The following is a 14,564-nucleotide window of genomic DNA, read 5'->3' as shown; positions in this document are numbered from 1 at the left end:
ACTGTCTGTACCCCCTCTGCTGCTAACCAAACACACACAAAGTAAAGTCTGCAGGGCAGTTTGGATATGTGTGAAAGCTTTTCTGATCTGGGATTACTTATCTAGCAACACTATCTCAGAGATCAACATCATCACAGGTTTTACTTGTTCTGTTTTCTTATAGTGAAGTATACACACACACACACGCACACACACGCACACGCACACGCACACACACACACACACACACACACACACACACACACACACACACACACACACACATACGATCAGTCTTTGAGAATTAGCTTTGCCATGATTGTCTCTAAACTAAATCTGGAAAGTGCAAAGTCTTCGTCTGCTCTCACGCTCATGCACTCGTCTCTACACCACATCCGATCATTCCTCCACCTCTTCTGTTCTTATCAGACCTGGATCGTGGGCTGATCGAGCCACAGATTAAGGTGGTTTGTCGCCAGATGTTGGAGGCTCTGAACTACCTTCACAGCATGAGGATTATTCACAGAGACCTGAAGGCTGGTAACATCCTGCTCATGCTGGACGGCGACATCAAGCTGGGTGAGGTTTCAATTTTTATTGTTTCTTTTCAAATGCTTTTACAGTGCATTTTGGCCTGAACACCAAGTGTCATGTCTGGAGAAACCAGGCACCGCTCACCACCTGGCTGATGCCATCCCTACAGTAAAGCATGGGGGTGGCAGCATCTTGCTGTGGGGATGATTTTTAGCAACAGGAACTTGGAGACTAGTCAAGATCAAGGGAAAGATGAAAGCAGCAATGTACAGAGAGATTCTTGATGAAAACCTGTTCCAGAGCGCTTGGACCTCATACTCAAATAAACTTGAGGCCTTAATTGGTGCTTAAGGTGCTTCAACAAAGTATTAAGCAAAAGCAGTAAATATTTGTTCATGCGATTTCAAACAAACCTTTCTCACATTGTCATTATTGGGGAAATGTTTATAAAACTTGAGGGGGAGAAAATGAATCTAATCCATTTTGGAATAAAGCTGTAACATAACAAAAGTTAAGTGCTGGGAATATTTTCTGGATGTACTGTACGTATAAAATTAACAATAAAGTAAATATTTAGTACATTTGAGGTTACAGACATAAAGTAAATTGCTTCCACATTTGTAGTATTTTACCTCTAAAGGGTAGAAAAGCTTTTTTTTCCAACCAATGAAGAAGGATTCTAAAATTCTGCATATTTTAATTCTTTCATTTGATTTGTAAAGATTACTGTCAGAAAACATAGGCGCAACTTTGTTAGTGATGCTTTTTAAAAGTATTGAAGCCCCAAGCAGAAGAAAACACGAGATGCCACAGTCGCTAGTGGTGCTGTGCAGCATCAGTCGAATGAAGGGAAAACTGAATGTTGTAGAAAACTGCTGCAGAGAAAGTGAAGGGTTGGATCTTATTTCAAGTCCTGGAGCAATCTCTCGCTCCCTCTCTCTCTCCTTTACATCCCATAATTCACAAAGAAAACGGTTTTACTGCCAAAATGAGGCAAATAGAACACAGTCAGATAAACTCCACATTCCCACTGCACACTGCTGGTTATCTCTGCAGCTCTGGCTGTGTTGTCACTCGCATGCAGAGGCCCCTGGTCATCGAAAGAGTGAGTGTTGCATGGGAAAGCAACATTCTGAGAAGTATTTGCATTTATTGGTCTTCTCCACATTTTTCACATTGCACGGCTTCAAACTGTGACTCCGGTGCGAAGGCCAGCGTGGTTTGAATTAAAGTGTAGCCTTCTAGAAAAAGGTGAAAAATGATGTTCGTGGTTCTGTAGTAAAGAGTAACTAACTATAAACTCCCTCTTTATTTAAAATCAGTGGTCCATGGTTTTACTTTCAGATCCTCTATATATCTCAATTCAAGTGACATAAAGTGCTCACTGAGCACGAGTCTTTTTCTGCTGACTAGCAGTGTAATCTTCCCCACAGTGAGATATAATCACTGGGAGTTGCCTCTTTAAGTTCATTAAGCCATGACACCGACTCGTTTACAGTCTCTAAACTCGTCTAACTACATGTTAATTCAAACAAGGCAGCAATTAGCTGTCCTTGAAGTCAGCCACATGCTTTATCTCCACCTATGCTACATGGCTGTAAGCACCGTTCTTCCATGCAGTACAGCCTGTAGCTCCGTCCTCCTACTGCTTTATTGAGGCAAGGATAAATTACCACAGCAAATGTGTTTAGAACAGGGTCTGCGCTTGACTTACCTCAATTTCAAAGCATAATTCGTGTGTTTTTCTTTTAATCATTTAGTTCCTGGGGCAATATGAGCACCTTTAGCTATGTACTGTACAATTATTTTATTAGCATAAAGTAGTAATAATTGTGAAGGACAGTTGGGTAGTTTGACCCTATATTCATATTCTGGAGAGTATGTACACAATGTTTTGTTTGGTGTACTGACAATAGACATAACTGTCCTTGTAGGAAGTAAAAATACTCTCTGCACAAGTCTAGATTGCAACAGTCCAAATAATATGTTTGATGGCAAAGTCAAGGACATTTCAGAACAGTGACTCGAGTCCCTGTAATAGAAAATGAGAGTTTGTAATTGAAGCAGTCAGATTTCGGCCTTATGAGTAAAAATCCTAGGGCGTCTGCCAAACTCTCCTCTGCCATTCATGATGTTCTTGTTCAGCTGAAGTGAAAAGTACAGCCCTGTAATCGGAGGGTAATGTCAGTGAATAGATCCGGCTTGTTCAGGGAAGCCAGACTGCTGGGAAATGGACTAATTTTTGCCTTTGTGTCTCTGTGTATCACAAGTTCATGACAGCTTTACAGTCTGTCCACTAAGGGATTCACTCCTGTTTTTTATTTTTATTTTTTTATTAATATTTTGGAATGCGGGTGAATGCCTTTTATCAGTCTCACGTCTTTTTTTTTCTTTTTTTTTTTTAAATGTCTTATTTCGTTTCCATTCTTATAGCTGATTTTGGCGTGTCTGCAAAAAACAACAAAACCCTACAAAGAAGAGATTCTTTCATTGGAACACCATACTGGTGAGTAGAACCACAGCAGACCCCATAATATATATGGAGATAAGCTTCTGTGTCAGTATAGACAAGATGAGATTTATCTTGTTAAATTGGTGCATATTATAACCTAAGTCCAGAAATTATGTTATTATGACCTGCTTAAAAGGAAAACACACACGCACACTGGTTCAGGAACTTCAAATATTCAGTTAATTACAGTGTCAGGTTCCAATGAAGCTGAAGACCCACTCTGTAGTCAGCAGGGTCATCCGGGTTCATCTCGTCTGAGCTGCCGCACCCACTCCATTGTTCTTGTAACACAAGTTAGTTGATAAGTAACTGTTTTGTGATAGTTAATTTAAAATGTGACCCACATCATTGTGACAAATTTAATGTAATCTGATTACAGCAGCGCATTACTCCGTAACTCATTAACCCCTAACACTGGTGGTGGAATATTAGCTGTTGAACACACATTTCTCGTCCATAGTAGTTGAAAACGCATTATGTCATGTGCTCACATACTCAACCCAAAACTTCAGCTTAGTCCTTTAAACTTTGGTAACAACAGTGCAGCTCCTCCTTCTACACCTGAACAAAGTCTTCACAGTGACCCTTGTTCCATTATCTCCTACGTGAATATGATTGGCAGCAGTTAACCATTGACCAGACCAAGCTTTCATCCCGCGAGGGAAATCCTCCCAACTCTGTGAAAACACGACTGTGCTCTGACGTGGCCATACTCATCAGTCCTAATGTTGCTGTTCGTCTGTGTGTTGTGTGCTCATTTCTCGTTGAATGCACCACCCAGCAAAGTCAAAAGGAAACCACAAGGCAACATTAGTTCATTTGTAGTTGAGTGTTTCCGCAGAATGTCAGCAAACACGCTGACTGGAGATGTGCGCTTGATGTTGATATATGCAAAAAAGTGACTAATGAGAAAAGACAAGCAATCCTTAACTTATTACAGTAATCTGCACTTTCTCACTGTACTGTTGAGTTATTAGTTCCGTTTGTCAACTATTCTCCACTCATAAAAGTTGACTTTAATTAAAAGAAGCATGCTGCACGTCCCATATATTTTAACATCTACACAATGTACAGCAGTTGAGTATACTAGAGTCTTTAGTGTAAGGTTTGACGCTTTTGTCTCTCCCACAGGATGGCTCCGGAGGTGGTCATGTGCGAGACGGTGAAGGACGCTCCGTACGACTACAAGGCTGATATCTGGTCTCTGGGAATCACTCTGATCGAGCTCGCTCAGATCGAACCCCCACACCACGAGCTCAACCCCATGAGGGTGCTGCTGAAGATCGCCAAGTCCGAACCCCCCACCCTGGAGCAGCCACAGAAATGGTGAGAATGAATGAGGATGAATCAGAATTTGGCTGTAAACACAGTAAATACGTCGTACATGTGAAGGGAAGCAGAGACATTTATCAGAGGAAACTACTGTAGTCATGAGGGACTGCGTGGATGGAGGGACTCATTCTTTAGCAGAATGAGTGACAAAAAGTAATGGATATCACTTGGCTATATTTGGATGAATAACCACATTTTTGCACCCTCGGTATCCTGTTATCAACTTTTGACACTCCTCCTCCCCCTCAGTTGCCCTTTAGCAAAACTACAACAACAATTTAGTAGAGAGGCAGGACTTGAGCACTGCCAAACCACAACTTTTTTGTATCAAATTCATTTGTGTGAATGTTCCATGGCTACAAATGTATTACTGCAAAGGTGGTAAAAGGTTTCACTTTATGAAAACATACCCGTGCATGATGATGATGATCCACATGCACAAACATATGTGGAAATGTTTTGTTATGTTGCAACTCTTCCTTCACACCCTTTTCCTCTTACGTTGGCGCTCTTCTCTTTGATTAATAGCCTTTTCTTGCACTATTCAAGGTCGCCGGAGTTTAATGATTTCCTGAAGAAGGCTTTGGATAAAAACCCAGAAACACGTCCAACTGCAGCTCAACTCCAGGAGGTAAGCTCTGACCAAATGTGAAATTAGAACCAGTGCTATTCTCACATGCCAGTGCCCAGTGGAGGGCACTGGCATGTGAGTCGGACAGAACCGGAGTAGAAGTGAGGGCAAGACAGGGAGCAGAAAGAGGGAGAGTAGGATGGCAGGTAATTAGCCAATTACTGAAAAGGAACATTCCCACATTTTGAAGCCACTTTGAAGCACCAAAATATCATTGTCTCAGGGGTAACGGCTGAAAAATAGTTGCACTTCAGCACACGAACAGTGGCATCGCAAGGAGAGCTTTTTATTCAGCGTTAAACTGCTAATATCAGAGGATGAGCTGTGGCAAATGTTCCTCAAAATCCCGAGATTTTTTCAAGCAGTAGAAATGAGTGTGTGAGCAGGGTGTGGATTAAAACATGAGAGCAGCATCTATTAAAATTCAGAGCCACAATTTCCTGTCTGCATCCCACTGCTGAGGGAACGTCAGCTATTTACATTCCCACTCTCAGCCAATCGTACGCCCGGATGGGGCCTAAGCTTGCCACCGCTGGCCAATTAGAGAGCGGCAGGGATGAAAACCCTACACCCGGGGGGCCCCCTGGGAATTCTGCATGTGCTCTCCGGTGGCGGGGAAAAGAGACGGGCGCGGTGTAGTTTTTGGGCGTTTTAGATTTTTATCATGCCTGCCGATTCTAACGGCTGTCAGATAGTATTTACTCTAGACAGTTGTGCAATGACAGGATTAAATTGTGTTTTGCAATGCATGCTGAATGATGTCAGTTTACTGGAAGTTACAGTGTATGTGACGAATTTTAGGTCGGGTTTGTTGTGCAGTTTCTAGCTGGAGTGTATGGATATGGAGAACCAGATGTGGTGCAGCAGGATGACAAGGGGTTACAATGAATCATAGATAAGAATGTCTTGAGTGTAAGTGCTCTTACAGTAGGCGTGTGTGTGTGTGTGTGTGTGTGTGGTGTGTGTGCGAGATTCAATAGAAAGAGGAAATTAAATGTCAGGGCTTCACAAAGTTGTCAAGCTGTTCATATAAAAAAGTGATTTGTTGCATTAAAAGGAAGATAGAGAAAGCAGTTTACAGATGATTAAAAGGGTCTTACATGTGTGCTGGTGAGGAATGTATACAAAACAACATGATGCAGCATCAATCACTGTGGCTTTGTGGCTGGTGGGAGACCATCTGCAAGTGTTATGCTAACACAAAATGCTACTTTTTCTACATAGGTTCTCGTCTATCTGTCTTTCATCCATGGCTACGTGACAAACAGGAAATGCTGATAGCTGCGTTGGAAGACTTTTCAATAGCCGAATTGTTTCATTTCATTTAAGAAGTCTGTTCTACTTTAATTTGTCCAAGTTTTCGGAAATATATTTCTGACATTTGAAGAAAATAAAGACTATGGCAAAGGCTTTTCTTTTTTTTTTCAACACTTTCTCAACAGTTTTTCAGCAGGAAGTATTTTTTTTACGTTAGTTCCTGTGAGGTCTGAGTAAAATGAGCGTGACGAGAGCAGCAATCTCAGACTGGTCGTTTATTTAAGCAAATAAAAGTCAAGTCTTTTTATTTATGGAGACCAAAATTACTACGTGCCTAAGCCCAAACTCAACCTAAACCTAATTATAACTGTAACCTTAAAGACAGGTCTTAACCTCCAAATCACCCTTTGAAGGCATGAGACCCAAATGTTCCCACTTTCTGAATAAAATGTCTTTACCCAAGGTCTAAAGGTCTTACATTTCATCATCAAGTCAACAACCTACTGTCACGGATGCACAGGTAGCTCTGCCTCCTGCTGCCAGACTCTTTACATTGAGCTTCTTTTCACAAGCAGCCAGGGAAGAAAGACACAAAATCAGCAGCGTGTCGAAGGCTGAAGCAACGTGAAACCTAAAAGACAGGACATGAACTCCACTGACCCACATCTTCAGCCATAATGGCAGTGAAGAAAAAACATACAGTAGCTACATTTAACAGGGCGGCAACATTACACAGTTTGACCTGTGCCTTTCGCATGTTACAAGTGTTTGAAGCTGAAATCTCAGCAGGTATGTGAATGAGGCCTAAGTAAAAAGCACGAGAATCGACCCAAATATTCAGACGGGACGTTGTTTTGGTTGAGTCATTAATTTGAGGTAACAGTGCAGGCAAGAGTGAGTGTGAGTATGAGTATGTCACAACCAGAGTTCTGTATGAAATTAGTTGGTATTTAGGCAAAAATAATAATAATTTCAGCTTGTAAATGCAAAAATATTCTGCTCTCTCTTGTCTCAATATAATTTCTAATTTAAAATACAAATGTTTTGGTGGTTATTTCTCACAGTTTAAGTGTTCAAATTTAAATTATGTAAATAATTTGCAGCTTCTTCTTGAGCTTCGTTCAGCCTACGGGGCTCTGAAATAACTCCAACCCTCTACAAATGCACAGGAACTGGGTTATTTAGTTACTTTTGCCCTTAAATTCATGGACCCACGGCAGTGTTGAGTCCTCTGTCATGCCCTTGTTCGAGTATCACAAGCTTACACGGTGGACGTGTCGGGTCTTATTGGAGTCTCAGCGTTTACGTGTCTCGTTTTTGCACCAGTATGGTTTTAACCATCTGATGCCACATAATAGATGCAGGTGATCTCTTCATTTGCTTGAACATAAAACACACATTCAATATATTTTATGCAAGAATAAAATTTGGGATTGTTTACATGTAATAGTGTAATGTAGTGACTATGTAATGAAAGTACTACGCAACCTTACAAGTTAAATATCTCTTGAACACACTTCTAAAATAACTACACATACATGTACCTGTGAACACTATATTATGCATCTTAAGAGAGTCATACTTTCATCTATGTGCTCTTATTTCCACGTTAAATGTTTAGGTGGCACTCTGTACCCACCCGACTCATTAGACAATAGCTGACTGTTGTTTGTCACCGGAGAAGTTAAAAGCTGAGGTCTAATAAAGTCCTCAAGGACTGTGATCCCCCGCGCACTTAGACACACTTCATGCTCCAGCATCGCGTGTAGCCTTTCCCTTGGTCGGCCGCTCCAATTAAGTTAGACAGCATACATAATAGATGACTGGTGTTTTTTATTCTCTGTGCATTTAATTTATTATTGCGCCTTTTAAAGCAAGTAGTCTTTTTACATGTTAAGGTGGCGTTTAGGTTTAAGGGTATGATGTTGGATTCAGCATTGTAACAACACCATGTTGGAGCTGTCCAGGAACTGGCAGGTGGTCGGCAGTTTCTCCTGCCTTCTGTGCACGTTACCCGTGTCAGCTGTCACATATGCTCAGGATATGACTCTTAAAATGAATCAAAAACACAAGAAATGTATGTTTTTGTTTGTTGGTTTGTTTTCTTCCTTTTTAGGCACCAATCACTGTTTATAATGAACTAATATTAACCTGGCCACCTGTCTCCTTTGTGCCCAGCACCCTTTTGTGAAATCGGTGACGTCAAACCGTCCGCTGCGGGAGCTGGTGGCAGAGGCCAAGGCTGAGGTCATGGAGGAAATCGAGGACAATAAAGAGGAAGGAGAGGACGACCCAATGGAGCTCTCTGTGGTACTTTCTTCTTTTCCTTCTCTTCCCTCCCTTTCCTTTTCTTCTCTCGTTGTTTGTTTCTAAAAGGAGTGAGTGTTTAGTCCTCGTTCGTGCTGCTCATTTAGCATTACCAGATCAACGGGCTGTCTTTTGGTAAACACAGTCTTCTTGCTAGTGGTCCTCTCTGCAGAAGCCATTCAGAAACTTTCCCTAGGGCATAAGATTAGAAGGTGAGCGTAGCACGAGGGCGCAGTTTACTTCCTGCCCTCAACAAAAACAAAGGAGCAGAAACCGGATTACTGGCAGTCACCCACCATCCACACGGGGCTAAATATAGGTTCAGTGCCTCATCTCGCAGCCCATGACAAGGTTAATAAGAGTGTACATTGTTCTGCTGGACACATTTTTCTGTCTGTGAAGAATGTTTGCACACATTTCTTACTCCTTTAATGTCAACAGTTAGTCTGTTGACCGATTTTATCAAAATGAATAGTTCAGCTGTTGTGTAGTGAAGCTTGCCCAGTTCCTCAGGTTTGCACTGCCTTTTCCAGACATGTTGCTTATCATTGTTGGTGTTGCATCTGACTTCGTGGAGGTGGTGCTGCTCTCTTTGGGGTGTCTAGTTTTGTTTTATCCAACTCTGTTGACTGAAAACAGCAGTCAAAGCGTATCGTTTGCTGTGTGTCGGGCGTTTCCCTGGATAAGACCCACTAGACAGTGAAGATTGTAAACACGAAACGTTACAGTACATTTATCCTGTACAGGGTTACTTCCTAATGTACACGTCTGACTTTAGGTCTGAGACAAACAGTTGTTTGCAGGGCAGTAATCAGCTTAATGTAAATGTCTAAATATGTGGCTACTGGCTGTGTCCAAACAGAATGTAGCATCTCTTCCTGCAGGGCCACACTCACAGGAGCCACATTTTGACAAATACCGTACATTTACAGGCCGTACAGGCCGTGCAGCCCAGCGGAACTGTTACTTGACCTTTTATCCCTTCCACTATATCAAATGCAGCCTGCTGCTGCATGATGTGCGGGACTGCAATATGTGCTGGGCCCTGGAAAATGAACAAATTACCAAAAGAAATCTAATGATGGTATTGTGTGGTATTCCAAGATGCAGTGTACTGTGCATTATCCTGAACTAATGTCCTCAGGAGTATTTGTAATTACAGATGATAGACTTTCCATCTCAATAACAAATGGAAATTTTACTCACAATTTTGAAAACTGCCTCTTTGCGCAAATTGATAGAATTGCTGCAGAAACTCTCTTCTTTTTTCTGGTTACTGATGTTCAGGGTATATAGTCAGTCCTCTAGTTAGTTGATATTTTACTCTCTGCATATGTTAGTGTTTTTAAATTGTATTTCTAGGATTTTTTGTTTTGTGTTAAGTTGGTCTGTTTCACCATCCACACATTTGATAAATAATTATAGGCTCTTTTATCCCAGTGTGTTTTCTTTGATTCCTCTCATCTTTTAGTCAGTGTGGCTGTGAAACGTGTTAAATTACATCCTATGTGGTTTTTTAAAGTGGCCACAGTGAAAAGTAGCAGAACAGGAGCATTAGGTAGGACTGACAGCATTCCTACTAAAGCAAAGGTCAGTGAAGGTGTGAGGCCCGAAGGACTTTATCCATTAATGTTTGGGAGGCTCCTTAAAACAAATGCTTTGTCACATCAGTGCGTAACAAACTTTCTCTTCTTTTCACCTTCTTGTTTCTTTAGTCTTCAGAAAAGGAGCCATGCCAGAGCAGTCAGACCAGTTTGGAAGTGGACCAGTCTTCAGACACCCCAAGTCCCACCACACCCTTCCCAACAACAGCAGTACATTTGCCCAGGAAGGAACCTGAGTCAGAAAAGCACCCAGGTCCCCTCATGGGGGTCCCTGTTCCCTTGCCACGGCAGAATCTTTCTTCAAAGGTTCCAGAGGAGCTGGGGGACAAACTGGTGGATGAAGGCACACAGGACTCAGACAAATCTGAAAGCGAGGCCTCGACCAAGACTTCCAACTCAGACTCTGGCATTGAGGATGGGAAGAGCACCCCCACGTCAGAGACGGAAAAGGTGCTCTTTGTTTTAGATTTACCTGTACTGATGGATAATAATTAAGTGTGGCGTAATTTTAATAAATAATTCCATATTTTTAAGGCTGCTGTGGAGACCCCAGAGACGGAACAGCCTCCATCTCTCCCCCTATCTGAGACGTCTGAGGAGAACATGGACATCACCAAAGACTTGCATAAGGTGCCCAGGATCCAGGTGGATGAGGAGCAGAGCAACGCTGTGGCCAACGGAGAGGTGTCAACTCCAAACCCAAGTCCCACTGTCACTCCCACAGGGTCTTCTGCTAATACGCCAGTACCTTTACCCCGTGCTGGGCGGAGTGGACGCCTAACGAAAGAGTCCTCAGAGCGTACCACAGTGGGAGAAAATCTTGAGACTGGGTCCCCTTTCATCAACGGAGGGATCATCAACACACGGCACTCTTACTCATCGGGCAGCATGGCGTCCGGGAGCATGGACATGTCCATCCACAAGGGAAGCATGTCAATGTCTTCTAAGGTGAGTCGAAATGAAGCTGGCCTTGCTGCACTTGTAAATGCCATGATGTGCCCCCTATGCCTACCATCTAGAATGATCCAAATGTCTTTGTATGGTTTAGTGATGCAGGGACGGTGAATTAAGTTTGACAGTAAAATGTGTCTTTTAAAATGAAATGGTATTTAGGACAGTGTGAAAGTCAAACTGAGGCGACGCCTTGCCTTCAGAGGGAAACCCCTCCTTGGAAAAACTGTTTCTCGGCACCCAGTGAAGAACTGAAACTGCATTGTGTTGTGCTTTTGGGTGGGGTTGTTAACCATCCAGAGCGGACAGAATGTCTTCCATTAGGCTTGGACCGCTTTAATGGAGATGTTGAAAATAATAGTGATTAATGCTCCCAGTTAATTATCTTTTTCGTTGGTTTATTATTTAGAAATATGATGAAACACTTCTCTACAATAGAAGATGTTTTTAAATTTGTATTAGTCTAAATCCACAGGGGACGATGTGTCTAGTTCAATTGTTCGTCTTTGTTAGGATGTTACAGGGAGAGAAGAGTGAAACCATTTAATCCTTAGACACCGAGCCTTTCTGAAGCAAAATACACACCATTTTCCATTCATCAGGACCAACGGCGCTCTTTGTGTGGGCACAGTCCAGCATTCACCACTGTGAAAGCTGCTCTTTATGTAGCTTATTGTCGTTCAGCTGCTTCTGGAGGCTGATGGACCGACCGTGATTGAACTCCTGTTGACTGTGCATGGAGTTGTCTGTTTGTGGCATGTCAAGTTTTTCCAGAACAGATTATTCAGCAGCCTGAAGCGAGAGAGAGAGAGAGAGAGAGAGAGAATGGACTGTCTTTGTGATAGGACAGGAGGACAGGCAGGAGCAAGAAGTCAAGTCTGTTATTTTGTATTGCGTTAATAAGCGTGTGTGTGTGCACGCATTTTTGTGAATGGACTCTGCAGCCCTTGGCAGTGGAGCTATGTAGAGACTGACCCTTGTTGTTGTGTACTTTATATCTTCATGCTGTACAATAAATGTGAGTCAAGTAGAAACAGTAGGTGCCACTTGTATTAGCAGCCTGACGGATCCGTATGCAGTCTATTTGCTCAGCTGTAGTGGCTCCACAAGGAAGCTTTGACAGGGGACAGCAGTTGACACAAACCATAATTAATGAACTAATTGTCCTGCTGCCTGGTGGAGGGCTCCACGGTCCTTTTCCCCACTGTAGATCCTTGTTCTTTTCTCTCTCACACTCTCTTCCTCTGTCAGGCTTCTCTGCTCTGCTCTTGTCTTTATATATATATAAACTATTTATAAACCAGGAAATGACGACATCCAGTGTTTGCGGTGTAAACCCTGCCCTATCACTATTGTAAATACTTTCAGGGGGAAGCTGGTTTAGATAGAGGGCACTGGAAACCTAAGCATGAACCAAGACTTGCTCAGTCAGCCCTGATAAATGAGTCCATTACAAGGTGAGGTCACACTCTGCCCCTCGCAGTGCGACGTCCACAACCAGTATTTAATCGACCCGTGCTGCATTTCTGATCACTGATTTCTCCTAAACACAAGTGTGTTTTTGGTCTGACCATGTCAGGAAACTGAGTGCCCTTGTGCGTTGCTGGTTTATCAGGGGCAAAAAGCAATTAAATCCACTGTAGATGAAGGATTTCACTGCGTATTGTTATGATTCAATGGTGCATAAAATGTCAGGCCAGCTGATGTCTTATTCGTAGTTACTTCCTGCATGACGCTCCTAGTTACAATCACAAATGAAGCATCTTGCTGCAGTAAAACCAGACTGACAGGAATGTTAATGCCTTTTAAAGAAGGCACCTACACACATTTGTACACGCATTAATGTGAGGACATTTATTGACATACTGCATTCCCTGGCCCCCAACCATCCCACATGAATCAAGTTTAACTCTAAAGCCAAGTCATCACAAATGAGAAGCTGAGGAATAATTTTACTCGGTGGTGGAAAGATTCAAACCGGTCCTCCCTCTGCTGCTGTTTATACATTCATACAACACACACACACACACACACACACACACACACTTCCAGAGAAAAAGGCTGAAAATCAAAAGCTCATTTAAAGGGAAATTCCACCAACTTTACAACATCAAAGTTTGTTTCCAGGTCATGAAGTGTACTTCAAGTGTGTGTGTGTGTGTGTGTGTGTGTGTGTGTGTGTGTGGAGTACGAGATGGGTTGGGATTTGTTTCAAGGCTTGTGTGTTCCAGAGGGACCTAAAGTCTGATAGCAAAACTGAAATGGGAGGGGGTCTGTTCCACATGTCTGCTCGAGTAGCACCTGAATCTGTCCCGGTTTACGATAAGGACAAGACAGTGTTGCTGCTAAATGTCTATGTCTGTTGCAGTGTTACCAGTGGCTCAGTGTGCTCTGAGTTTACCCATAATGACATGTTGTGAGGCCTTTTTTTTTTTTTCTCCCTGCATCTGCCTCTCAGGACTTTTCCAGTAAGACCCTGAAGCGAACCAGGAAGTTTGTTATTGACGGTGTGGAGGTGAGCGTGACCACCTCCAAGATCATCGGCGATGATGAGAAAAAAGATGAAGAGATGAGATTCCTGAGGTATGTGCACGACTCTGGGCTCCACAGACCACACCTTCAGCACACAAACTCATCTTGGTTTCCCTTTTCTTCCATGGAGCAATTAGGTTTTCATTCCTCACAAATGATGCCAAATGTAGACTGAACTACTCTTAGTACACAAGACAAGTCCTCCTGTTCTTTTGGGCTTTGGCCCCTTGGGATCAGAGTTATGAAGAATTATTTATTTAGGCACTGGCTTGAAAGAAAAATGGCTCTGAAGTTACTTTTAGATCAGGGTGAAGACTAGGTTAAGTCAATTTTGGGGGGGGATCCAGATGTTGTAAAGGAGGATCCAAACACGTACTGTTTTATCAAATAAAATAAATACATTTAACTAACATGGTTTTAAACAAATAGCAATTCAGACGGTGAAATGGCAAATAAAAACGCTGCTGTGACTGTGATGCTCCTTGGTTCACTATTCCTGCCATCTACTGGTGGAAATGTGGCATTACACCATGACTGCACTTGCAAACAGAATTCCTGTAGTTTTACTTGTCTACAATTAAATAAACCAGTTTCCACCCACCTCCCAAACATAAGAATTAATTGGTGCCAAGTGTGGGAGTTACTTTTCTAAACAGTCAGATAATTTATCATTTTTGCATGATTAGTTAGAGAATGTAATTTTGTAGTTTTTGGAACATTTATTGTAATAAAGCAACTACAGGAAGAGCTGGGAAGAATTGATCAAAGCTAATGTGTGTGTGTGTGCGTGTGTGCAGACGTCAGGAGCTGCGTGAGCTCCGTTTGCTGCAGAAGGAAGAGCACCGCGCTCAGGCTGCTCTGAACACCAAACTGGAAATGCAGAGAGATCAAATGCAGAGACGTTTTGACCAGGAAATGAATGTGA

The 14,564-nt window shown here is 42.4% G+C and overlaps 1 protein-coding gene across 2 annotated transcripts in view; it reads left to right on the top strand.

Moving 5' to 3' along the window:
* Positions 1 to 14,564, top strand: part of stk10 (serine/threonine kinase 10) — a 35,877-nt gene that overhangs the window by 17,549 nt on the left and 3,764 nt on the right. For both annotated transcript variants that reach the window (XM_067491871.1, XM_067491870.1), the window contains exons 4-12: positions 409 to 558; positions 2,947 to 3,019; positions 4,157 to 4,351; positions 4,907 to 4,988; positions 8,424 to 8,555; positions 10,268 to 10,606; positions 10,691 to 11,104; positions 13,566 to 13,690; positions 14,437 to 14,560. In XM_067491871.1, the coding sequence (XP_067347972.1) occupies positions 409 to 558; positions 2,947 to 3,019; positions 4,157 to 4,351; positions 4,907 to 4,988; positions 8,424 to 8,555; positions 10,268 to 10,606; positions 10,691 to 11,104; positions 13,566 to 13,690; positions 14,437 to 14,560 (1,634 nt within the window). The remainder of the gene's footprint in view (positions 1 to 408; positions 559 to 2,946; positions 3,020 to 4,156; positions 4,352 to 4,906; positions 4,989 to 8,423; positions 8,556 to 10,267; positions 10,607 to 10,690; positions 11,105 to 13,565; positions 13,691 to 14,436; positions 14,561 to 14,564) is intronic.

The sequence above is a fragment of the Channa argus genome, chromosome 22, assembly GCF_033026475.1.
Source record: "Channa argus isolate prfri chromosome 22, Channa argus male v1.0, whole genome shotgun sequence".
NCBI classification, from domain to species: Eukaryota; Metazoa; Chordata; class Actinopteri; order Anabantiformes; family Channidae; genus Channa; species Channa argus.
Note: the sequence above shows the minus strand (reverse complement) of the source record. Positions and strands in the feature narration are given on the sequence as shown.